Source organism: Cetorhinus maximus, chromosome 11 (assembly GCF_964194155.1).
Source record: "Cetorhinus maximus chromosome 11, sCetMax3.hap1.1, whole genome shotgun sequence".
In the NCBI taxonomy this organism is placed as follows: domain Eukaryota; kingdom Metazoa; phylum Chordata; class Chondrichthyes; order Lamniformes; family Cetorhinidae; genus Cetorhinus; species Cetorhinus maximus.
The window spans coordinates 52,317,949-52,344,435 of record NC_135889.1 but is presented as its reverse complement, the minus strand read 5'-3'; the positions used below and the strand labels follow the sequence as shown (position 1 = coordinate 52,344,435).

Below are 26,487 nucleotides of genomic sequence, written 5' to 3'. Positions count from 1 at the left end.
GGGAAGGGTGACCTTAGACACATTTGCAGATGCCAAAATCTTTTTTGGTTCTGACTGATGATATGCTACAGTAATGGTACTCTCTATTGAATAACTGCTGGGCACATATTTTGGTGACTTATAAAGAGGAACCTGACATACATGTAACTCATAGGGTATTTCTAATCAAAAATGCCACAATAAAAAAGAAAATCAACTTTACACACAAGTGGAACTGAAGAGATCGATTGCATGATATAAAGTATGTTTCTTTTTCATTTACATACCTTAATCATGTGGCCAGCAGTGGAATTAAATATTTATTTAACTTGCATATATTCTTCATTAATGGAGAAAGTCTAAATAAATTATTTTTCAATATACAAACATTCTAAGAAGTTATTGTCATTTTATTTCATTTTCTTTTCCAAATGGCTTTATCAACCATTTCCAAGAGAAAAAATGTTTTTCTTTTGCATATGAGTAATGAATGGTACAAAAGGTCCAGGTTCTCTGTTTATTTACTCTGGTACAATTATTTATATTCTGTACAGTGACTGCAACCTAGGAGACAAAGCACAATTACAGAGAATATTGAACTAATGCATATACACAGGAAAACATTCACCACATAGTCTAAATACAAAAGATATTCCATTTCATATTTTTGACTTAGTTCAGTCTTGTACAACATTTTGCAGCTTATACTCCTCCTAATTTTCTATTCTAATTCTTTTCTTCCAATTTTTCCCCTTGTTTCCTCTCCTGAGGAGGTTAATTCCTTCAAAGAGTTTGACTCCATGGTGCTCGTCACTGTCTGATATCCTGCCACTATTAATTATTAATCATGTGCAATCTCAGACAGTTAGGAATAAATATCCACAGGAGGATTGGACAGTGTCACTTCAACTGAAAACCGTGCAAAATCACTGTTTTTCTGGTGTTTGATCGAGAATAAAGTAGTGGTTCCATTTTCTTAAAGGATAAAAATAAAATCTTCCTAAGTGGAAATGACTAAATATCTTTCTTACAAGCTTTTTTGTAAAATTTTTTTCAATGAGTTTAACTTAATGTTGTCCTCAAACTGCTCTTACTTCACTACAGTGTTTTGCTGTCATATTTAGTCAGAAGCAGTTTGAATGTTTTATATTTGAAGTCAATAAAAAAAGTTCCTCCATGGTTGATGAAAATCAGATATTTCTACTACGTTGGATCAGGTAAAGCAGTTACTGATGTCATTAAATAAATACAACAAATGTATGAATAAATAAACACTAAAAATAAGAATTAGACTACTCTGATTACTTGACAACTCATAAGATTAAATGGTGAGGCATTATAATTTAATTATATTTCAGCAATTAACTCTTTCGAGACTAGTATTACCGAGGCAAAGTATTATGGCCAAACTACTCATTTTTCAATCCAGGAAGGGTTGTTTTTAATTGACTCTATTTGTATCTATCATGGCTTAGCATTAGGTTACAAGAATTACAAAATGAGTGACTTATGTCTGTACAAAGGTCTCACTTGAACTGTTTGAAATTATAATTTCCTGTTTTTAATCTCATTCTGGTATTTTTCCTTATTATTAAATGTTGTGAACATATTCAAAAGCACCAGATATTTCTTCCATAGATGCTCGTTTTGTGCGTTTGTATCAGATCTAAAAATGTGTTTCTTCTAATGTGTAAAGCATGTCTTGAATGCTTTAGTATCTTTAATCTGTAGTATGTATGGTTGGGAAGTCCAAAGAGGCCCTTCTGATTTCAGGTTAGCAGAAAGCCCGGAGAAATTGTGCAGCTGTGGTTTTCTCTGAGGTTCACATCAATGTTCCGCTGAAGTTACTGTGGGACATTGGGGGAACTCAGTGTAAAGACAGTGGCCTGGATTTTGCCATTTTAATGATAGAGAAATGATCAGAATTCGCTCTCATTACAACTGTGAAACTGACAGCAACTTGTGACATTTGTACATGTGCAGTTAAATGTATGAATCCAGACGCTGTTGTCAGTGATTCCCTGCTCCTCCAAACAATATTAAACAATTAGAGTCCCCAGAGATGGAATTATTTAGATACCACTTGAATTGATGTGAACTTCCATTTTTGATTCTCTAAATGCACCATAAAAGCCCAAGGTAAAAGTTATGCCTTGTTGAATTATGTGAAATTATGTTTTTAAGAGCGGAATCAAGTGAAAAGCTCTCCATTGCTTGAAGTCATACCTAGCACAAAGGAAGTTGGTTGTTGGAGGCCCATTATCTCGGACCGAGGACATCACCACAGGAGTTCCTCAGGGCCAACCATCTTCAGCTGCTTCATAAATGACCGTCCCTCCCACATATGGTCAGAGATGGGGACATTTATTGATGATCGCAGAGTATTCAATACCATTCATGATTCCTTAGATTCTGAAGCAATCCAAGGCTCCATGCAGCAATTAGACAAGATTCAGATTGGGTGATAAGTGGCAAGTAAAATTTGTGCCACACAAGTGTCAGACAATGGCCATTTCTAACAAGAGAAATTCTCTTCTTTACGCTCAATGGCAATATCATCATTGAATCCCTCACCATCAACATCCTGGGAGTTAATGTTTGAACGAGAAACTGAACTGGACCAGCCATATAAATACTATGGCCACAAGAGCAGGTAAGGGACTGGGAATTCTGTGTCAAGTAGCTCACCTCCTGACTCCCTAAAGTGTGTCGACCATCTACAAGGCACAAGTCAGGAGTGTGATGGAACACTCTCCACTTGCCTGGATGAGTGCAGCTCCATCAACAGTCAAGAAGCTCAGCACTATTCAGGGCAAAGAAGCCCACGTGATTGGTACTCCACCCACCACCTTCAACATTCACTCCCTCTGCCACCGGTGCAGAATTGCAGCAGTGTGTACCATCTACAAGATGCACTGCAGCAACTTGCCAAGGCTCCAACAACAATACCTTCCAAATCTGTGACTGTTGCCACCTAGAATATGCTTGTCCAACTAGTTGCCCGCGGGCCAGGTTGTGGCCCCCGTAGCCAGTTTTCAAAATGCCAGTCAGGCAGGTAAGTCGAGTGGAAGGTTCTGCAAGGAGCTGCTTCTCCAATCACAGGCTGTTCCTCTCCATGTTTGCTGCTGATAGGCTCGCTAGTGGCGTGCAGGGGATAAAGAGGCTTTCTTTCTGAGGAGGATGAGGTGGCAAACAAGAGTGCCAGGGCCCGGCGCAGACCCGAGTGTCGGGGCCTGGTGGCGGGGGGACTAGGGTGCCAGGGTCTGGGGCAGACCAGAGTGCCGGGGTCCTGGAGGTGGGAGCAGAGAGGCGATGGGGGACCAGCGTGCCCGGGCTTCAGTTGAAATTGCACCCGGGCCTGGGTGAGGGCGGGGGGACTGAGTGCTGGGGCCCGGTGGGTGGGAAGAACCAGGGTATTGGGACATGGAGGCGGACGAGGCTTCCGGGAGCACTGAGGAGGAGAGCTGGCTGCGAGGCCTGGGACTGAAATGCTGCAGAGCCCAGGGTTAGAGGAGGAGGGGAGGTGGGGAAGAGGCTGGCTGGCATGTGTTAGAGATTGAGTGTGTGTGTGTGTGTGTGTAGTGAGAGAGAGAGTGTGTATCTGCTTTACTCCCAGTCTCAGGTTTCTCACTCACTCTCACTATCACACACCAACACATACTCACTCCACACTCACAGTGGGTGAGAGTGAATGAGTGAGCACCCTGAGACTGGGAGTGAGCCCGGCACGCACACTCTGATCCTCTCACACTCTGGTCATTTTTATTAATAACTCTTTTTAACTTAACAATTTATTGCTATGACATTGCTTTATTTTTGCTCAGCAATTGTTTTGTTTCTTGATACCTCAATTTTTTTTGAAATTCAGTTTCATGTTGTGCCAAATTTTATCTTTCCGAAATTTGCTCATCAAGTGACCCCCCACCCCACAAGAGAAACGATTGGAGCAGCCTGGCCTAGAAGGACAAGGACAGCAGACACATGAAAGCACCACCACCTGGAAGTTCCCCTCCAAGCCACTCATCATCCTGACTTGGAAATATATTACCGTTCCTTCACTGTCGCTGGGTCAAAATCCTGGATCTCCCTCCCTGACAGCATTGTGGGTGCACCTACAATACATGGACTACAGCGGTTCACCTCAATCTTCTCAAGGGCAATTAGGGATGGGAAATAAATGTTGGCCTTGCCAGCAACACTCACATCCCACGAACAAATAAAACAAAGAATTAAAATGTGATTGGCTGCTTAACCTGCTTGATGACATCACTGTTGCTGTGCGGCAGAGGTCAAATTAATAGAAGGAAACGTGCAATCTACACCAGGGAGATCACTACACTCGTGGGCAGCTTTTTTTGAGGTGAGGTGAGCACCGTCAATTCACTGCTGCTCACAAAATGTGGGCCTGGTTCTGAACAACTTGTTTCAGAATATTAAGTGCAAACATTTCGAAATAAAGTAATTTGAAAGAATAATACATCCTCTCAATGACTGTAGTTTATATTTTTTAGTTCATCAGGAAGATTCTTAGAATTAGCTCTCCATATTTTACTCATAATACCCTTCATAATATCAAAAAAATCCCAATATTCAGCACTAGAAATGAAAACATTTTGTGAATATAAGGTTCTAAGGATGAACCAAATCTAAAATAATGATGGTGAATAGAAATGGAGACTCTTTTGCTTGTTCATAATAGGCAGAAATTTTTGCTCGGCATGCAGGCACGCGTCTGACCCGCTTGAGCCTGAAATAGCTCGTGATGATGTTGGGCGAGCGTCCCGACATCATTGCGCACTCACGTGATATTTCAGTCGGTGGGCGCATGCGAGTGTCGGAAGCGCGCCCGCCGACAATTAAGAGGGCTATTAAGGCCATTAAAGTGGTAATTAACTGAGATTTTCTGTTGCTCTTTGGCGGGTGGGCAAATCTGGCCTTTGCATTTTGCAGGAAATTTCATCCACAGGCGGGATGAGATTTCCGATATTAATTTTTTTTAAAAATGTTTGCACAGAATTTTCATCATCCATATGTTCTGGTGACTGATTCTGATGCGTGGGCATTTTTCCCCCGTTTTTAAAAATCTTCATCTTTTTGCATTTAAATTCATCAGCTCCCTGAGGCAGCTCTCTGCCTTCAAGGAGTTTTCATTCCGCGCTCCCCCGCACTCGCGCTGACTTCAGCACTTGCCCTCCTCCCGCCCCCATCCTGGCAGCACTGACCTTCTCAGTGCACGATTCACGCTGGCTGACCGTTAATTGGCCAGCCAGCGTGAAAGCGCGGTCGGGGGCCGATCAGGGTCGGGGGTCCGTCTCCCGGCCACTCCCGGGCCTGCCGATCGTGGGCGCCCACTGAACTAAAAATCCTGCCGCACATTTTCAACGAAAGAGTCATGGAAACTCCAGGAAAGCACATGAACACTGTTTAAGCAGTTTTCTCCGGGCTTGTCCACTAAAGATACAGTGGATGAGTGGGTGAATCCCCAGGCAAATTCAGCCCCAAAGTGCCTCAACGCAAAAGGAAAAAAGTCTTTGCTCTCATTTTAAAAGAAGGATGTAAGAGTGATGAATGAGATTTCAACACAAATGTACTGCTGGCAAAAATCGTCAGATCAGATTGGATGTCTTCCAGTGCTATAACATTCAGCTTAAATTAGCAAAATGCTGACTGCTGTCTGTTCACAATGGATTAGCATTCAACAGATACAATGCCGGTGCAAATTTTGAAAGGTCATAACAGCAAAAGTGGGCGTACACTTCAGCACACACAGCATTAATAAATTATTGAGTAAACATCTAAATTTCCTTTATCTTTTATTAATATCTTTACCATAAAGGTCTCCATGATTCATTGATATAACATCAAAGGTGTAGTGTATTTATAAATCCATGAAACATGCAAGGTGAGATTACACTTGTATGTGACGTGGCTCTGAGTAATGCTAACATAACTTTGTGGTATGATCTTTGCACCACTATTGATTTTCGAATTTAGAGTCTGTCTATCTTGATGTCATTTTACAATAGTGGCGCCCAATTGCCTAGAAGCAGGGAGATAAATAAAACAGTCTCAATGTAATACTGTGGCTGTTTTTATGTTGTGCTGACATCAATAAGTAACCAGACAAATGAGTCTTTATACCAGTGCAACTCTAATGCACAGAGCTTCCACTAAATGTTTCATTCCAAAGCTGAGGGTGTTAACAGTTTCATCTGAGAATAAAACTAAAGCCTAAAGATTCACTGTGTTTCCTGAGGCTACAAACTTTCTTGTCTGCTGTCACAGTGCTGTTTCTATATTGTTTACTATTATAGTCAAGGAGATACAATGGTGGAAAGATTAGTCGTGCTACCCAAATTTTAAGTTGTGTTGAGCTGAATTTTTTAGGATATGAAAGCACCATTATCAAAAGCACTTTTATCCAGAGTACAGTGTGGGCCCAAAAAACCTGCAACCTGATGGCTAGTCTCGTTAAAAAACAAAAAACTGTAGTCAAATGGCAAGGTTATTGAAGAGGAAATTGTTAGATTAAATAGTTCAGAGAAAGACGAAACAAGTCACTTCTCCAGGTCTTAATTTTAAAGAAGAGCAGGGCCATGCAATCATGTTCATGTTGCTTGAAGTAATGCACCAGCAGTGTTGGAGGGATGCTTGGTAAAGGTGCAGTAATCAACTTCTAATCATTCCAGCACCATGCCACGATCTATCATTCTAAAAGATCAAAAAGATACGTTTTTATATCTCCACATTTTTAAACATTACTGATAGCAATATTTATTGCTTTGTGATTAGCTTTCAATGATAACAATGTTTTGCGATGGTACTTCACCATCTCAAAAAAATCATTACTAAAGTTCAACAAAATATCTCCATACCTGTTACACTAAAATAATATACAGTGGGGACAATCATAAGCTTCATTTACCAAATCATGTGGAACTTCTACATTACTGCTTAATAAACGTTCATTGTACTCAGCTGACATTGGCTTGCTTTTGACAATATGTTGATTGATGCCGGGCACTTTTCAAATGTGGTCAATGCAAAAGCATGTGAGTGTTTAACGTTTGAAAAACTGTGTCGTTAAAGTAATAGTATCATGTTAAACATTGAACAACAGTTGCACAAAAGGGCTTGAATCCACTAAGCAAAATAGGCTAGGGCACACACAGGAACAGGAATAAACCATTTAGCCCCTCAAGCCTGTGTCACCATTCAATGAAACCTGATGTGCAGCTTAACTCTATGGGCAGAATTTTGCCCTTGATGGGTGGGTGGGCCCCACTGGCTCAGCGGCAGACAGGCAGCCGATCGCCGCCTCCGAAAAGGGCCCCGCTGCCAATTAAGGGCCCAGCGGGTTGCCCGACGGGAAGCGCTATGCGCTTCCTGTGCTGGGGTGGAGGGATTCCCCAACTGTCAGAGTGCGCTCTTTCACGCATTCGCGCGAAAGAGCGCACATCTCCCTGAGAATAAGTGCTGCCTCAGGGACAGTGCTGACAGTGTTTCAAACTTCAAAAATAGAATATTTAAAAAATTAACATGTCCCCCTCATGTGACAATGTCACACGAGATGGGACATGTTAATAAATATCACAAAAACTTTATTAAACTTTTTTAAAACAGACATGAAACCTCATCCCGCTGGTGGATGAGGTTTCATGTTTTTTCAGAAGCCCGCTGGGGCTCCTGGCCTGCCCGCCAGCCTTAAGGTTGGACGGGCAGGGCCTTTAATTGTTTTAATTATCCTGCCAATGGCCTCAATTGGGCACTGACAGGTCGGCGGGCAGACAGCTGATTTCGCTGTCCGCCTGCCTTCCTGAATATTTAAATGGGGCGGGATGACGTCGGGGGTTCCACCCAACATCATTTTCGCGTCAGCGAGCGGGCCCCACCCCCAGCTCGCTGACGGAAAAATTCTGCCCTACATGTCTGCCTTTGCCCCATATCCCTTAATAAATTTAGTTAACAAAAATATTTATCAATCTCAGTTTTTAAATTAACATGATTTCAAAATTAGCATTAATTGCCGTTTGCGGAAGAGCATTCCAAAATTTGACTACCTGTTGTGTTTAGAAGTATTTTCTAGTTTCACTCCTGGAAATTTCTGGCTCTATTTTTTAGATTATGCCCCCTTGTCCTAGACTCCTCAACCAGCAGAAATCGTTTATTTCTATCTATCTTATTAGTTAACCTTAATAAAAACAGAAAATGCTGGAAATGCTCAGCAGGCCAGGCAGTATCTGTGGAGGGAAACAGAAATGAATATTTTGGGTCGATCATTGGCCCAGAATATTTAACTCTATTTCTCACGTCACAGATGCTGTCTGGCCTTCCTGGTGTTTCCAGCATTTTCTGTTTTTATTTCAGACTTCCAGCATCTGCAGTATTTTATTTTTGCATTAGTGTTCACCTTAATATCTTTAAAACTTTGATGACCCGACCCCTAAGCCTTCTAAATTCCAGGAATAAAACCCAAGTTTATGTAATCTCTCCTCGTAATTTAATCTTTGGAGTCCAGGAACAGAATTTTACACTTTGTGGGCGGGTGCATGCCCGTCCCGATCGGGCGTAAAATAGCACAATGTTTTGCTTGGTGGGGATGCGCAAAAGTCAGAAGTCCATCCACCAACAATTAAGAGGGCAACTAATCCCATTAACGGCACAATTGCCTCTGATTTTTTATGGCCCGTCCAACCTTACAGTTGGCGGACAGGCGAATCGGCCAGGCAGACTTTACATTTTTCATCAAACCTCATCAAAGGGTGGGATGAGGTTTCCGTTATTAAATAAAATGAAGATAAAAATCCGTGGATAGCATTTTTATAATCTATATGTTCAGGTGCCTGATTGTGATGCTTGGACATTTTTTTTCTGATTTTCAAAACTTTATTTCATGGTTTTCGGGCCTGCAACTCCCTGTGGCAGCTCTCTGCCTTCAGGGGGCTTTCCCTCAGCGCTCGCCCATGCCCATGTTGATGTCATTGCCTGCCCTCCTCCTGCCCCCACCCCGGCAGCGCTGAGCTTTTCAGTGCGCGCTTCATGCTGGATGGCCATTAGTTGGCCAGCAAGTGTGAAATCACGGTCGGGCGGGGGGGGAACCGGTCACGTTTCCTGGCCAATCCCGGGCCTGCCAATCGTGCCAGCCCGCCAAGCTGAAAATTCAGGCCCAGGTATTATTCTGGTAATACTATGCTGCAATCCCTCCAAAGCCAATGTATCCTTTGTAAGATGTGGCCTAACCAGGGCTTTGTATAGCTGAAATGTCTTCTAGCCCTCTAGATAGAAAGACCAGCACTCCATTTGCCTTTTTAGCTATTTTCATATATATGGATTTTCTTTCCTCCCCATGTTTTGTCACTCCTAAGCCAATCAGCATCCAAGTTGAAGGTCGAGGTGGTCTAGCCACAGATTTCTTGATGATCGCATCCGTTGTGCTTTATTGCACAATGTTATACACAGTTTAACCAGGCTGATCTGGATGTACTAGTTTCCTATTGGAGAGCAACTCAACTTTACAAAGCCAGAGGAATGACAAAACTCGCTACATTAAACCAAGGAAGTCCGCATGGCTGATTGACTTGGAATTCAAGCTTACAATCTAATCGAGAGCAAAGCATTGAAATACTCCAACTAACTAATCAGGATTTAAACTAATCACTGCATGGTGTTACATATCTCTGGCTTTTGACTAAACGGAATAAGGAAGTAGACATCTGTGTGAACACAATGCTTGGTTTATGATGGACATTCTCACCTTAGGTTCATTCCATTCAGGCTTCATTTGCTCAGTAAAACCCCAAATATTCTGACCGAGTTTACATGAAAAATAAATGTAGTCATCACCTCAGTATTCATGTAGGGCTGTATCCTTGGAACCTTTTCTGAGCTAGTTGTGTATAAAAGCAGCTTTTTGCTCCAGTATACCTTTGCTATTATTCATTGAATCTTCTGAGTCCTTAAAGTGTTCCGTCTCTCCTGAAAGCAACAGTTTAAATTAAAACTAAATTATTTTACAAAAATATGGATGCTACACAAGAGATAGATAGCATAAAGCTTGGTATTAACATTGTACTTCAATAAAAGTCTCTCCCTTATTCCCTTCCTGAGATTTTGCCTGGACATTTGTTCCTAAACTGCAATGAATTCTGCTCTGCTGTTGGTCACAGAAGGGGTTCCTCTTTGCTAGCCGGCTGGTGCATGCCTTTGCCAAGTACTGACCTAAAATCACAATTGAGATCCTACGTACATCATAGGTCCTTGATAGACATTTGAAATGGGCCCAGCGCCTGACACAGGCAGGCAAGCCAGCACACCAGTGTTATGCCTAAAAGGCAGCAGGCACAGTGATAATGGATCAATATTCCCCAACATTGTCTGGTGCTACAGCCCTATCTCCATGGGATACAAGACCTCAAAATCTACCCATATACTGAAAGCAATTGTTTCTTATCTATATACTTGCTACTTTATTGTAAGGGTGAAAGAATGACATTATAGTTTGTCTCCTGTTATGATCAGGTGAGGAACGGTTAAATAGCTCCACTCTTTACCCAATACTCATCTGACCACAATAGGTTTAGGTTTTTTAAGAAGGGTATGCTTGCCAATTCATTGAGTCTTTAACCATTTACGTACTATGACCATAAAAGACACACACAAACAGGTTTTCTTGAGCTGTTGAAAAGAAAAGAGGAAAGTATTTATCGAACTTGACCCGACACTCCGACTTCCACACACAGACACATTTCAAGTGCCAGCAGGTTTATCCAGTTAGTAGCTGAGATAGATGGACCTCAACAGTCCAAGGGCTGATCCCCAACCTATCCTGAGTTAGCTGATTTAAGCCAGGGTGGCAGTAGTGGTACTACATTGTCCTTGGGCTAGGGCAGGGAAAATAAGCCATGGTTCCCACCACTAAGCCTGTTCGGTGAGCCTTGCTGGAAGCAGTAGCAGCAGTCAGTGAAGCCCGAGGACCGGGGCAGCAGCCTTGAGTGAGGCCTGAGGACCGGAGCAGCAGCCTTGAGTGAGGCCTGAGGACCAGAGTGGCAGTGAATGAGTGAAGCCTGAGGGCCAGAACGGCAGTGGTGAATGAGGCAGGATGGGCTGCAAAAGGGGAGAGAGAGACCGCAGAAGTAGGAAAGTGTCTGAAAGGCCAGTGAATTCATTTGATTGCCATTGAGTGCTTTTGAGTGCAAACAATCACTTCTGAACACTAACGATCACTTCTCAAGTCTAATGATCATTACTACAAATTTACCAAAGCTGTGATGGCTTTTGAGTGCCTTGATGTTTCCTGAAGTAATCAAGAGAAATAAAAAGGCATTATGATGATATTAAACAAAAACAGAAAATGCTGGAAAAACTCAGAAGGTCTCACAGCATCTGTGGAGAGAAAGACAGAGTTAACTTTTCGAGTCCGTATGACTCTTCTTCTTTCGGACTTGAAACATTAACTCTGTTTCTCTCTTCACAGATGCTGTTAGACCTGCTGAGTTTTTCCAGCATTTTCTGTTTTTGTTCCAGTTTTCCAGCATCCACAGTATTTTGCTTTTATGATGATGTTAAATAATGGCAATTGGGTGCTTTTGATGGCAAATGATTGTTTCTGCCATTAAAAACTCATTCCAAAAAACACCTTTTGATGTCAAATGACGTCAGTGATATTACTGAATGTTTTTAGTGCATTTGAATGCAAAGTGATGTCAACATTTTCTGGTACGATGTGCTGGTAACTGATTCAGGTAGATTTGGTGACAGTTGATGCTTTTTGTTGTTTGTGAGGTAGCAACTGTTCCCTCTTAGGTTCATGCAGAGAACAGAGGACATGAGCAAATAAGTGTGTCATGCTGTCTACATCCTTTCTTTTTCATGTTGTATAATCATGGTGTGTAAACACAATCATGTCAAATGGCACATGTCACAAGTTCTGCATCATCTTCCAATCTTCACAGACTACATGCCTTCCACGTTTGCCATCCTGTGCACACCAAAATAAACTGCTTATCAGGAACTGGTCTCGGAGTTTACACCTATACTAACCTGCACCCTTCAATTATGCAGAAGGTTTGTCAGTAAACATAACGGGCAGAATTTTATGTATGACGTGCGGGTGGTGGACCCTGCACATCAGCGCTTAAAATGTCGCGCGCTGACGATGGGCGAGAGTCCCGACGTCAGTGCGCGGCATCGCAATATTTAGATGGGCACTTAACTGTTAAGGCCCTTAACTCGGCAATCAAAGCCGATTTTGAGGCGCCCATGCGATCTTTGGCTCGGCACACGGGTACAAAGGGCAGGCGGGTAAGTGTATTTTTAACAAACCTCATCCACGGGCGGGATATGTGGGCTCAGAGGGGTTGTTAATGTTTTATCTGAAGTATTTAATGCAGAAAGTGTTTTAAACTTGCCTGTGTGATTGTTACCAGTTCAGATCAATTTCCAACAGCTTTCTCTGTACTTTGAAGCTTCGGCTCAGCACTCTGCAGACAGTAATCTTTATCGGGCCTGCAGCTTTCCGGAGGCCTCCATTTAGCCTGGGGGTGTGGGTTCTAACATCTCCACTGGAGGCAGCTCCTCTGAGGAGGGAGGGCTAGAATAAGGAGGAGGCCAAGAGTGGACCATCAGCCTCCAGGGGAGCCACCTTTGGGAGGCCAGGCGCAGGCACAAGGGGCGCAGGGCCAAGAGGTTGTCCAAGGTGGAAGGGGCTGCAGAAGATGCCACTATCCTGCTGCCAGGGTTTACAGGCAGTGAAGCAGCTATCTCAATATGACTGAGGTGCAGTGCCAAAAGAGGCTCCGACTGTCAAGGGGGACATGAGCTATATCTGTCAGATGATTGGCCTTGAGATCTCCCCTAACTGTGTGGGTGGACACCCCATGCCAGTGGCTCTAAAGGTCACAGTTGCCCTCCACTTCTATGCATCTGGCTCCTTCCAGGGCTCAGTGGGTGATCTTTATGGTGTCTCCCAATCAGCTGTCCACACTTGTGTAAAGCAGGTCACAGATGCTCTGTTCAGACGGGCATTGACCTTCATCCACTTCCGCTGCGACCAGGCCAGCCAGACAGAGCGAGCCAGAGGCTTCGCAGCCATTGCTGGCTTCCCCCGCGTTCAGGGTGCTATAGACTGCACACATGTGGACATCAAGGCGCCAGCAGGTGAGCCTGGAGCCTTCGTCAACAGGAAGGGCTTCCACTCCATGAACGTGCAGATAGTGTGTGATCACAGGATGCAGATTCTACAAGTCTGTGCAAGGTACCCAGGCAGCTCCCATGATGCTTACATCCTCAGACACTCCCAGGTGCCGGGGCTCTTCAGTGCTCCAGCCCGGCTGGATGGATGGCTGCTGGGTGACAAGGTCTATCCCCTCAGAAGGTGGCTCATGACGCCTCTCTGCCATCCAAGAACAGAAGCTGAGCAGTAGGAGCCTACAATAGGAGCCAGGGCACCACAAGGGCTGTGGCGGAGAGAGCCATCGGTCTTCTCAAGATAAGCTCCTGATGCCTGGACCGCTCAGGGGGGCGCACTCCAGTACTCCCCAGATCACGTCTCTGTGATAGTGGTAGTCTGCTGCGCTCTCCACAATCTTGCGCTGGAAAGGGGGGATGCAGTTGACGATGAAGACCTTGATGCAGTGGATGAGGCTGCACATGACGAATTCAGCAGTGGCTCAGAGGAAGAGGAAACACAGGGCAATGATGAGGGGCAGCACGCCGACCCGCTATTACACCAAGGAGGCAGGGACATCCGGGACACTTTAATCCAACCAATCTTCAGCTAGCTCCACACAAATGGATCTGCAGGACCAGCATTGCCTGGTGCTTCCACACGTGGCACTTAGGTGCTACATCTTCCACCTCATCAGCTGCAGCTAAGGGCTTAGTACATAAACATCAATTTCCACTCAAACACTCATGATATGTCTGTGAAACAGACAAATGCAGCACAAAAGAAACACCCTCAGCCATGGTCACAAATGTGGACTTTATTGCCACCAAAAAAATGATCAAACTTCGCTTTGACGTTGAGAATCAAACGTTCCCAAATCAAGGGCCAATGCAAAATCACCAGTGACAAACCCGTGGAGTGCCTAACTTGCCTTATGCTTACGTTTGCAGGTGCTACGTCTAGGTGTCGCCCCATCGCTCGGAGTGGCTTGTGAGACAGCCTGCTGACTTTGCTGTCCTGTTGGCCTCGATGACCTTGGCGGCCATCCTCTGGCCCATGGAGCCTGTGCTGGCCCCGCCTGGGAGAGAATGGTCAGTTCCAGAACTGGCACCTCCCCAGTTATCGCTGCCTCAACGGATGCAACGGTCACTGGCAGAGGGGCAGAGGATCTGCTGCCCTCATCCGGAGCGCCCTGAGAGGAGCTCGCAGCGACGACAGGCAGCTGCTGCGCCGATGTGAGGTCACATTGGACCTCCCTGCTCACTGTAGATGGATGGGCACTGAGCTGGGACACTTGGTGCCTAGAACATCTCCCACATTGCCAATGACCACCTGTGGCCATTAGCGCTGTGAGGGCTTGCAGGTCAGAGTGTAACCCAATCAGAATCTGTTGGAAGCCCCTCTCCATGAGAATCGCCAATTTCTCAATGGAGGAAGCCTGAAGCCCTGTCCTGAGGTTCATGCCATCACTGACACTTTGCCTGGATTCCTCCACCACAAGACCAAGTGAAGCACACCCTCATGCAACCCTGCCAGATGCTCCCGCACACCCTGCTGCTTGTCCTGCAGCTGCTGCATGGCGAACATCTCTAGAGGCACATCATCACTGCCCGACTCAGCATGTGCCTGGTCCCCTGCAGTCCTCCGGCTGCTGGCGCCATCGGCACTCTCTGTCCGTGCCATCTCCTCCAGCGATTGTGAAGTGCCCTCTCCACTGTGCCCCGGGTCACTAGCCGACGTTATAATCCCCACCGATGTGTTTGTCGCTGCGCTGGTGCCTGGCTGGCTGAAATAATGCGACGCAAGTTGCAAGTGACGCCCCTCAGGTGTGTGGAGGGGGGGCTCTGGACTTCGTGCCGGAGGTCATGCGGTGGTGATGCTGAAATTAACAACAAGGACAGTGCATCAGTTCGCGTTCAGTCAGTAACACCTTTCATCCCTTTCCTCCCCAGCCTCATAATGCGCAAAACCTTCAAGAACCTAAGGAGACCAACATTGGTGGGGTGGTTAATTGTCAAAAGGAGGCCCAAACATTACACGCGCATACAGACAGGCTGGTCAGATGGCCTAAGGAATGTCACGTGGAATGTTATGTGGATAAGTGTGCGCTTAAGTACTTGGGCAAGACAAGCAAGGTGCGGGAATACATGAGTAATGGTAGGACCGTGGAAAGTCACGACGATTACAGGGACCTTGCTGGGTAGACCCGTTAAGGTAGCAGAACAGGAACATAAGGCATTTAACAAGATAAAAGCCAGACTTGCCTTTATTAGCCGAGGAATAGAATGTAGGAAAAGGGAGGTCATATTGCAAGTGCAGAAAACACTGTCGAGGCCATATCTACACTTCTGCGTTCAGTTGTGACCTGCACTTCATGGGAGGGATGGCATTGGATTGGGGAGAGTGCAGAGGTTCCTGACCAGGATGCATGCTGGCCTGGAGAATTGGAGTTATGAGGAAACATTGCATACACTTGTGACATTTGCCGTGGAGCACAGGAGATTGACAGGTCACATTATTGACCTTCGTACCATAATGAGGGGCATAGAACGGGTGGACAGAAGGTAACATTTCCCCTTGGCGCAGGGATGACTAACATGGTGGCATTTATTTAAGCTGAGTGCCCTGAGGTTGACAGGTGAGGTGCTGAGGACCTTTCGGACAGAGTAATGTGGGACGCACTGGCTGAAAAGGTGGTGGAGGTACAAACCCTCCTAAGATTCAATAAGTATTTGGATGTGCAGCAGTGATGCCATGGCATGTAAGGCCATGGGGATAGTGGTCACAAATGGGATAAGGCAACTTTGGAAGGTGCTAGAGACACGCATCCTCAAGGGGCCGAGGGACCTTTGTGTATGACCCACACGTCTGAGTGTATCAGTCTGTGAATGAGCAGTGTTGCTGCATTAACGATTGCAGCAACCATCAGTGCTTTGGATGGTGGGAAGACAGAGTGGATGGGACTGTGGGCCTCAAATACCTGGCCGTTGCACCCCAGCCTCGCCGACACCTGCTGACCTGGCTGCTTGCCTCCTCCCCAGCTCCATGGCCTGCTCCTCAAAGTGGGTGACATGCTGCAGCACGGCGCACCCACCATCAGTCCGCAAACGTTCCCGGCTGTTGTGTTCTGTTTTTGCCTGCAGAACAGAGAAGAGCACTTATTGGGGCTGATCGCTCATGTACTCTGCACGTGCACACCGCACCCAACCACAGTGGCCCATCTGAGGCCTCCAGCGGCTCCTGTCCACACCACTGCTGATCAGTCCCCAGAAGGTGGTATGGCTGCTCCCAACCCCCTCCCCTAATGGCCACCTTGGACACATTCGGTGTCCTTCACTTTGAATAACACACGGGTCTTAGCGCCCATGGCAAGGAGGCGCAACTAGGTGCGGCGCCGAGGCCAGCAGATGGCACTTGGCCACGACACCTTGAGGTTCCCCTTCCACCATCTCATCACCATCAATAAGACATGTGTTGGCAGTTGGCTGCCTCCCCTGCAGATTGCCCCCAGACTACTCAAATGCGACAAACACCAACATATGCTGCGGGGAGAACCCATCTTCTCCTCAATCACTAAGGCTGATGTAAGCATGGTCACTATCTGTTTGCCCACCCAGCATGCGCCAGATGCCCAATGCAGTAACGACACTAAGACATGGGTGGGGAGGGGGCCTCAAAGGCTAAGGCTAGCTGCTGGGTTAAATGGCCAAGGCCAACATGGTACTCACCCTTCCAGAGTGCAACAAATCATGGAAGCGTTTGCGGCACTGGGTCCCTGTGCGCTGCACAGCATCTTGAGAGCTCACTACCTCCGCCACCTCCTGCCAGGCCTGCTTGGTAACATGGGGGGCCCTCCTCCTTCAATCCTCGGGAAACAACACCTCCCGACATTGTGCAACCTCTTCGAGGAGAGTGGCAAGGCAGGCATAAGAGAACTGAGGGGCACATTGGCCCCCCATTGGCCTACCCTGCAGCCTGCCCCCCTCCTCCTCTGCGCTGCCCTCCTCTAGAGCCCGCTGTGCAGACTGGTCGCTGGCGATGGTGAACAGCCTAAAGGAGGCTGCCTGGCCTTTCTTTATACAGACTGTTGATTCCCCATTGGAACTGGCGGTCTGTACACGCCCGCCGCACATTTGAAATTCTCGCCGTTCACAGGAGTCTGCAACGCACTGGGTGGGCCTTAATTGGCCCGCCTGCGCAAAATGGCGGCACGGCCCGTTTCGCCAGCGGACATCGGCTACACGCCCACTGCCAATTGGGTCAGGCCCGCCCGCCCGACAAACATAAAATTCTGCCCAACAGCAGTGGAGACTGAAAAGGGACACCTTCATGCATGGAGGTTTCTTCCTCCACTGAATTAACATTCCCGTCATGCCAAGCCTATTTTAATTTGCATAATCCTACTATTTTCCTTCCATTTGTGATGGAAGCTCCAGTCGAGATTTTTTGCAAATACAACATCTATTGAAGTTATAACTTGTCCATGTGTGCCCTCTCCTGCTACTGTCCTGTGATAAGTACAATGGTAAGTTTCTTTAACTGGTGCAACTTCTTCACTTCTGTCCGAGTTTTTCCAATAGAGAGGAGTGGTTCACTGCCCCTAACACATACTCCCGAGCTCGATGCCTCCTTGGAACTGTTGAGGCTCTTCCTTTGAAAACAAAAACATTTTTCCTGAAGTTTCTCATCACAGAATTCATCTGTACTTGGAGGGCCTGGTCTTTAATATGTGATCTTCCCTGTTGGTGTTGAGCCAATTTTGATTAGAACTGTACACACCACAGCCGGATTGCCATACTTTCTGACAGTTTTCACTGGCTAATTACCTCATTAGTTGTTTGAGAAGATCAAAAGTATCGTTATTACAGGCGTGTCAGAATTGGCTGCTCCATTTTCACTACTACAAAGAAAATTCCATTCTTAGGAATAGGACATTTTTTATAAATTCATTTACAGGATGTGGGCATCGCTGGCTAGGGCAGCAATTATTGCCCATTCCTAAATGTCCTTAAGGAGGTGGTGGTGAGTTGCCTTCTTGAACTGCTGCAGTCCCTGTAGCGTAGGTGCTGTTAGAGCGGGAGTTCCAGGATTTTGACCCAGAGACAGTGAAGGAATGGCGATATATTTCCATGTTGGGGTGGTGAGTGGCTTGGAGGGGAACTTCCAGGTGGTGGTGTTCCCATGTATCTGCTGCCCTTGTCCTTCTAGATGGTAGTGCTTGTGGGTTTGGAAGGTGATGCCTAAGAAGCCTTTGTGAGTTTACTACTCTGTGAGACAGCTCTCCCAATTTTGACACAAGCCTCCAGATGTTAGTGAGGAGGACTTTGCAGGGTCGACCTCTATTCCCATGACTTTGTTAATAGCTCATTAATCTTGCCATAAACAGCTACTGCCCCAATTTTTTGAAAAAATAAGAATCTCACATCTTTGATTCATACATAGTATACGAATTACATTCTAAAGATTTGGTTCTCCAAAACAAGGCAAATTTGTAAAAATGTAAACATTGCACTGGTCATATTTATTCCCCAATGGGTATACTTACTAATGGATATAGATAGTATATCTATTTTAATAAACTGGCCAAAAATCCTTGGAAATGAAACTGGTCCTTGATGGTAAAGGAAAATGAGCAATAATGACTTCATTGGCTAAGAAAATTGGGTGGGGTGTAAAAGGGGCTGCCGATTTATTATTGTCCATTTAACATTGGTTAGTGAGAAAGGTGAGAGTCCATGGCAACCATGGTCTAAGAAGGAGGGAAGCCTGGGGAATAAAAGCCTCACAGTTTTCATGTTAAACAAAGAAAAACAATTCTGCTCCACTTGGCTTACAATCAACTTTTTCTTTTTGGGATGTGGGCATCACTGCATGGGCAACAATTATTCAATTGCCCTTGAGTAGGTGGTGGTGAGTTGCCTTCTTGAACCTCTGCATTCCCTGTGGTGTAGGTACACCCACAGTGCTGTTAGGGAGGGAGTTCCAGGATTTTGACCCAGCGACAGTGAAGGAATGGCGATATATTTCCAAGTCAGGATGATGAGTGGCTTGGAGGGGAACTTCCAGGTGGTGGTATTCCCATGTGTCTGCTGCCCTCGCACTTCTAGATAGTAGCAGTCCTGGGTTCGGAAGGTGATGTCTAAGGAGCCTTGGTGAGTTTCTACAGTGCATCTTGTAGATGGTACACACTGCTGCTACTGTGCATCAGTGGTGGGGGGAGTGAATGTTTATGGATGGGGTGCCAATCAAGTGGGTTGCTTTGTCCTGGATGGCATTGTTGGAGCTGCACTCATTCAAGCAAGTGCAGTGTATTCCATCATACTTCAGGCTTATGCCTTGTAGATGGTGGACAGGCTTCGGGGAGTCAGGAGGTGAATTATTTGCCACAGGATTCCTAGCATCTGACCTGCTTTTGTAGCCACAGTATTTATATGGCTAGTCCGGTTCACTTTCACGTCAATAGTAACCCCTAGGATGTTGATAGTGGGGGATTCAACATTGTTAATGCCATTGAACAACAAGGGGCGATGGTTAGATTCTCTTTTGTTAGAGATGGTCATTGCCTGGCACTTGTGTGGTGTGAAGGTTACTTGCCAATTATCAGACAGTATCTGAGGAGTCGCGAATGGTGCTGAACATTGTGCAAACATCAGCGAACAAAAATTCAAGGGAGGAAGGTTTAAAATCACACCTAATGTCTTACATATGTCTACCTATCCATTTCTATAATCTTTTTGAAAATGGACTGAAACATTTAGTTAGGTATGACCAGGTACAAATCCTTAAGATGCTTTACTTTACAGAAAGCAAGTGTGCATACAGAGTAATAGATGTAATTAAGGGCTGGATGTTTGAGGAGATGGAAGGGTTCCATGCCTTAGCCAAAATGGCACTGGAGGCTCGATTCCAGAATTCCTGCCCCTGAACTAGGCACCCACCATTTTCACCAGGGTTTGGGGTGGTGGGGATGGAGTGCGTGGAGAATGGGGGGAGGACATATTTTACATGTCCGCAGGTCAAGGCGGTAGCAGCACATTTAAAAGCCTTCAATCAGAAGAAATTTTCATCACCCAGGTTTCTAAAACATGACTTGGGGGCATTAAGAATTTGATGAAAAGGTGTAAACCTACCAGAGCTCTTTGGAGAGGTTGAGTACCCTTTTGGAGAGGTTCATTTATCACTTTGGGTTTGTTAACAATAGACATGAATGTGTGTAAAAGCTGGATGAAGTCTGTGGAACTGTCAAGCTGTCAAGTCATTTAAATCCCCTGTCTTTTAAATTTTGAAAAAAAAACAGCCTGCTGTGACTTTCAGTTGCAAATAAAACAGTGCTTGCAATTTCAAAAGGTGTTTATTGTCATAAGCCTGAAGGTTTTCATTATAGTATTAGTACTGCATGACTGCTTTTACAACCTATCATATCACAGTGGGGGGCCTGTAAGTTCACAGTTTGACAGCTCCAAGTAGCTATAAAGTGATTAGCTGTCTTTGTTGTGGGACTATGAATACAAATGTTTGCCTTTATAATCGATTAAGTACTTGAAGGGTTTTAAATGCATCGAATGGGCTTTTATCATGAAAGTGTTTTTTTATATATAATGGTCTGTAATAGATACTTAGAACTTTTGTTAGTTCATCTGAGCAGGGCTCCTGAGGTCTGCCGATTTGGATACTGGGTGAATTGTCACAGATGGTGTAAGGGCAAAGGATGGTAGTGAGGGAGTATGGGTTGGCAAGAGTTGGCACCAAGATGGCCTAAGGATTATAAAGAGCAATGGACATGCATCAGAGTTCATGGGTTAACATGAGTTGGCACTACATTTGAATGAATGTAGGAGGGTTGATCAGTAAGTTCGCGGATGACATGAAAATTGGTGGGGTGGTAACTAGTGAGGAGGATAGCCTTAGATTACAGGAGGATATAGACGGGCTGGTCAGATGAGCTGATCAGTGGCAAATGGAATTTAATCCGGATAAGTGTGAGGTGATGCACTCGGGCAGGACAAACAAGGCACGGGAATACACAATGAATGGTAGGACCCTGGGAAGTATTGAGGATCAGAGGGTCCTTGGTGTGCATGTCCACCAGACACTTAAGGTAGTGGGACAGGGTAGATAAGGTGGTTAAGAAGGCATATGGGATACTTGCCTTTATTAGCCGAGGCATAGAATATAAGAGCAGGGAGGTTATGTTGGAACTGTACAAAATGCTGGTTAGGCCACAGCTAGAGTATTGCGTGCAGTTCTGGAATCTGCATTATAGAAAGGATGTGATTGCACTAGAGAGAGTGCAGAGGAGATTTACCAGGATGCTACCTGGGCTGGAGAGTTTTAGTTATGAGGAGAGGCTGGATAGACTGGGGTTATTTTCCTTGGAGCAGAGGAGATTGAGGGGGGACATGATTGAGGTGTATAAAATTATGAGGGGCATAGATAGGGTAGACAGGAAGGAATTTTTTCCCTTGATAGAGGGATCAATAATCAGGGGACATAGATTTAAGGGAAGGTGCAGGAGGTTTAGAGCGGATGTGAGCAAGAATTTTTTCACCCAGAGGGTGGTGGGAATCTGGAACTCACTGCCTGAAATGGTGGTAGAGGCAGAAACCCTCATAACATTTAAGAAGTATTTGGATGTGCACTTGTGATGCGATGGCATACAAGGCTATGGGCCGAGTGCTGGAAAATGGGGTTAGAATAGTTAGGTACTTGTTTGACTGGTGCAGGCTTGATGGGCCAAAGGGCCTTTTTCTGTGCTGTAGGCCTCTATGACTCCATGACTACATTGGCATGGAGGGTATGAGGGGTCAAGAGAATAAGTGGGTAGATAGGCATGAGGTGACATGGAGGGCTTGAGGGGCCATGGAATTGGATGGGGGGCATGAGGTAGCATGAGTTGACATGGATGGCACACGGAGAGTGAGGGGTGAGGGCTAGAGGGCTTTAGTATTTTTATTTTAACTGGGGCAAAGTTCCAGAGCACCGAGGTGGACTTTTTAAACAGCCCGCCTCCACACTCCGCTGTCTGTGGTTGCCTCCACACTGCTTCTGGAGCGGTGGGCCAGACTCCAGTTAGCACCCACTCCTATGGAGCCAAAATCCGATCTTTTGAGGAAGTTTCTCCTGAGTCGGGTTTGGGGAGTTAGGAATTTTCCCAACTCTGCATACCTAACTTGGAAGCGTAAACTTAGCCCTAAGTCTCACCTTGATTCACTTAACTGCAGAACTACTTCTTGAGAATAAGGAAAATAATTTACACTATCCTACCTATTGGACTCCCTTACTTTTTTCATGGTCAGTCATTTTATCCTGACTGCCCATAGGCTAGAGATTGGAGAGTTTTCCCTTTTTAGGCCTGGATTCCTCCCTGGACTTAGCCAGTTGATTGGCCATGCTTCCATTTCTCTCTGTTTGCAGCCAAAATGAGATCTGCCCTTCTGAGTACTGATTTGCCAGCAGACCTGTCAATAAAAATGAGTACCTGTCTCCCTCTGTCCTCTTGGGGTATGTGCTTAAAGGAAACATCTCTTATCCTCAAAGTAAATAAAGATTGTCATGGCTTGATTGACCTGGGTTTGACAATTGACCTTCACTGAATCGTTTTTCAATGGCCTGTGAGTTCATCTGACTTTAATAAAATCTACAATAGCTGCAGCAGTTTCTTGTAAACCTCTGCAAATTTGCTTTGCTTTAAAGCATAATATATAAAACATAATGTATTTGTAATTATTTTAGGTTAAAAAAAAAGACCAAAATTCCTAGAAGGTGACACCTGCATAAGAGCACTGGGGATATGCTAACTTCAGATGGTAGTTTTCTAGTAGTATCTTTTTTTCCTGGATTTACTTTCTAATTAGAAGCCCACTTATTGAGAAAATCAAGCAATTGTGCATCGGTTTATCTTAATGATTAACATTAAAGCTGGCTATTTGCAGAGCAAGTCTCAAATTCCAAGTTCTGCCTTACCTGTCCAATATTTGTATATATAGAGACAGCCTTAATATGCATCTTGGGTGGTGTAGCGTGTTTTTTTAAGAGTAACACATCGACATTAACTCTGATACAATTTAAAACTTCTAGCGCACCAACTATAACATGCAGAGTGCCACTGGTACATTCTAGGCGATGGATGCTTGGTTGAGTTTCCTTATTTAAGAGACCTGGGGAACTGAGTAGAAATCAAGCCCCGATATTCTGAGGCAGGTGCAGGTCTCCAAATGGAGACACTTTTTCCTGGTGGATCTTCCAAATCCTCTTCTGTGCCCAGGTGTCTGATCTGCTGGGAGCACACATCAGTAAATCACAACTATCAAATCTGTTTACAGTGAAGCAGGTACCTTATCATGGTTGAGGACTTAGAAGATCTACTCTTACAGAAAAGTTAAATGATGCTTCAAACTAAATAATTTAGTACATATTTAATATGCCAGAAACCTCAGCTGGAGATTTTCGTGGAGGTGGTAGCCACGCCTTTGGTAGAAGAGTCAGGGCGAGCACACATCCATTGGGCCAGAAAGTCACAACCGCATTTTACGGTTCTCAGGCTGTTACCTGCCTGAGCCATGGCTACCATCTCCATTTTCACTATACACAGGCGTGTGAGGGACTAAGACCTCGCACTGTACATTTATAATAGATATTATATGTACATGCATATTATTTACAGGTTATGTCCTGGGGACAGCATGGCCCAACTTCAAATAGAGCTATACAAAGGACAGTTGCATTTGATAACCAATGCTAAAGAGCAGGAGACTGAGTTTTGACTGAGACAAAAGCCCTTCCAATCTTCCTTTCAACTCATTATGGCTGGGACGTTTAGCAGTCTTTGAGACCCAGCCAAATTCCAGATGCTGGAGACACATCCATTGTTAAAGACCTAGTGGAGAGGTGGGGGTCATATCACATAGGCTTCTGGCTTGTTGAACAAGTAATATTGCCTTGCTGAGCTGAAGAGCTCGGTCTGCTCTTTAATATCTGACCAGCAGCCACACAGAAAGGTGCTCTGCCCAGATCGAAAACTGGCTCCATCTACACTGCTTATTTTGGAAGTTCTGTACCATTGCCTACAAGACTGATTCATTTCTGTGTGCCTATCTCATCTTGTGAAGTCAAAAACACCAGAAAAGTGAATTATACAGCATTGGCTTTCAACTTGCTGACCTCCATGATGGAATACCTCATTGGACTTTGATTCTGGACACTAGAACCCAAGTGAACTGATATTTATCTTCTCTGTGGTCTCTGTGCAGTAAATCCTTCTTTTCTCTATCTCTCTCTTTATTGCATGAGTGTGGAGGCGATGTTGAGAACCCTCCTCCAGCATTTTGAGTGTGTGCAAATAAACTAACCCTTTGAGTTCATCCTGCCTTAAGTTTGCTATGGGGTTATTAATAGGAAATTGGTTCACACAAAAAAGCTGAGGGGTTGGGGAAATTTGCCATCGTTTATAAAGAGGGAAACAAATCAAAACATCTTTCTGTTTATAGACGGGTGGTGAATACTGTTTAAATTAACTCCCCACCTGTACATAACAGGTGACTCGATTTTCTCTAAGATTCCTTCATGACTGCCTGTTTGAGCCTTGAGACACTACTGCACCCTTCATGGCCCAGGGCATCTAGGGGGATAGATCTTGATGTTTAGCTTTGAAATGATAAGGTGGTGGTCAGTCCAGGACTCAGCTGCGCACATGGTTTTCATTACATGCACATCCTATCTGTCCCTCTTCCTGTTGAAGACAGTCAATTAGATGCCGAGATAGTAATGCTTAGAATGGGGGTGCATCCAAGATGTCTTGTGGCGATTGGGGAGGCGGAAAACTGTGTTGGTGATTAAGAGCTCATCCTCAGCATTCTTCTTCAGCAAGAGGAAACCATTGCTGTTATAAGTGCCAACCCCCTTTTTTTGCCAATGGCCCTTTCCACGCCTGGTGATCTGCACAAAGTCTTGCACTGAAGTCACCAGGAATGGTTAGCTTGTCTGACTTTGGAACAGTAGCGATCAAGGAGTGGAGGTCATCATAGAATTTATCCTTGACTTCATCAGGGTTGGTCATGGTGTGGAAGTACTTGCTTTTCAGAACTGCTTGCTTGTTGCCATGTAGGGGGCGGTTAAGCACAACCAGATGATCATTAACATGCTTGGGAAGGCATGTATTGTAATTCCAGCAAGGGAACTCAAACTCAATAAAATTAACATTAAAAATAAATTATTTTGGACATTATTCCTTTCTAGAAATGATGTTTGACTGTGCTGTTATTTAAAACATCTTTAGTATTAGACTATGTACTGTGTTAGCATCATTAGCTCCCAAAGTGTAGGTGACATGTAAACAGCAGCAATCTATTGCAACTTACTGCATAGGAGGAGGCCATTCAGAATTTTTTAAAATCCTAATCCTGCATTACTCTGCTGTCAATACATAATCTTATATATTTCTTTTCCTCAAATATTTATCCAATTTCCTTTCAAATGGCTTCAGCATCAACCACTTCCTCCAGAAAGACTCCATGAAAAGACATTTCTCCTGGTCTCTCTCCTCATTCTCCTAGTGATAAATTTTAAATTGATGGTCTTTCATCATTGAGTCTCCATGAGAAGTCTTAGTCTTCCCCTATTTACTCTGTCAAAACATTTCAGAAATTTGAAAATCTCTATTAAAGTGCCTTTGCTGCTGCAATAGAAATAGTCCTGATACCTTAAATATTTTCTCATCCTGACAAATCAATCTTGAATGTTCTCTATGACTTCTCATAATGGGGTAGGCACTCTGTAATGTAATTGTTGCCCAATCAATGTTCTATATAAATTCATAAATGCCCATACTCTGTGCCTTGATACATAAAACCTCAAATTCTATTAGCCTTTTTATGGCTTTACCCAACTGTATTTGCGCTTTCAGGGAATATTACTTTGAACCCAAGTTCTCTCTGTTGATCCAAACCCTGCAGACCTATCCACTAAATGTATTCTCTCCTTGATTTTTCACCCAGAATATATTACATCAGAATTATCCATTGCATCTGGCACCTGTTCCCTTCTATCCAAAGTCTTCCCAGAGTTTTCTTATATTTCTCCTGCTTGTTAACCAAATCTGCTGTCTGTGGATTGTGAGAACATTTCAAAATTGTGCTCCTTATACTCAAGTCCAAATCACTTGTATACACCAAGAATAAAAATGGATCCATCACTGTCCCCTGAGTACACCACTTCCAACACATATTCATTTCAAGGGACACCCCTATGCCATAACTTTTTTGTTTCCTTGCCATCAACAAGCTGTCTATCCGTGCTGTTACATTTTCTCTTATATTCTGAGCAAGCCTCTTGTGAAACAACTTGAA

The 26,487-nt window shown here is 44.7% G+C and overlaps 1 protein-coding gene across 4 annotated transcripts in view; it reads right to left on the bottom strand.

Annotated features, from left to right (window-relative positions):
* Positions 1–482: 482 nt before the first annotated feature.
* pde1a (phosphodiesterase 1A, calmodulin-dependent) overlaps positions 483–26,487 on the bottom strand; it is a 628,668-nt gene continuing 602,663 nt past the window's right edge. For all 4 annotated transcript variants that reach the window (XM_078551925.1, XM_078551926.1, XM_078551928.1 and 1 more), the window contains 2 exons: positions 9,823–9,954; positions 483–6,690 (listed from right to left, as the gene is read on the bottom strand). In XM_078551925.1, coding sequence (XP_078408051.1) covers positions 9,866–9,954 — 89 coding nt within the window. In that variant the 3' untranslated portion in view covers positions 483–6,690; positions 9,823–9,865. The remainder of the gene's footprint in view (positions 6,691–9,822; positions 9,955–26,487) is intronic.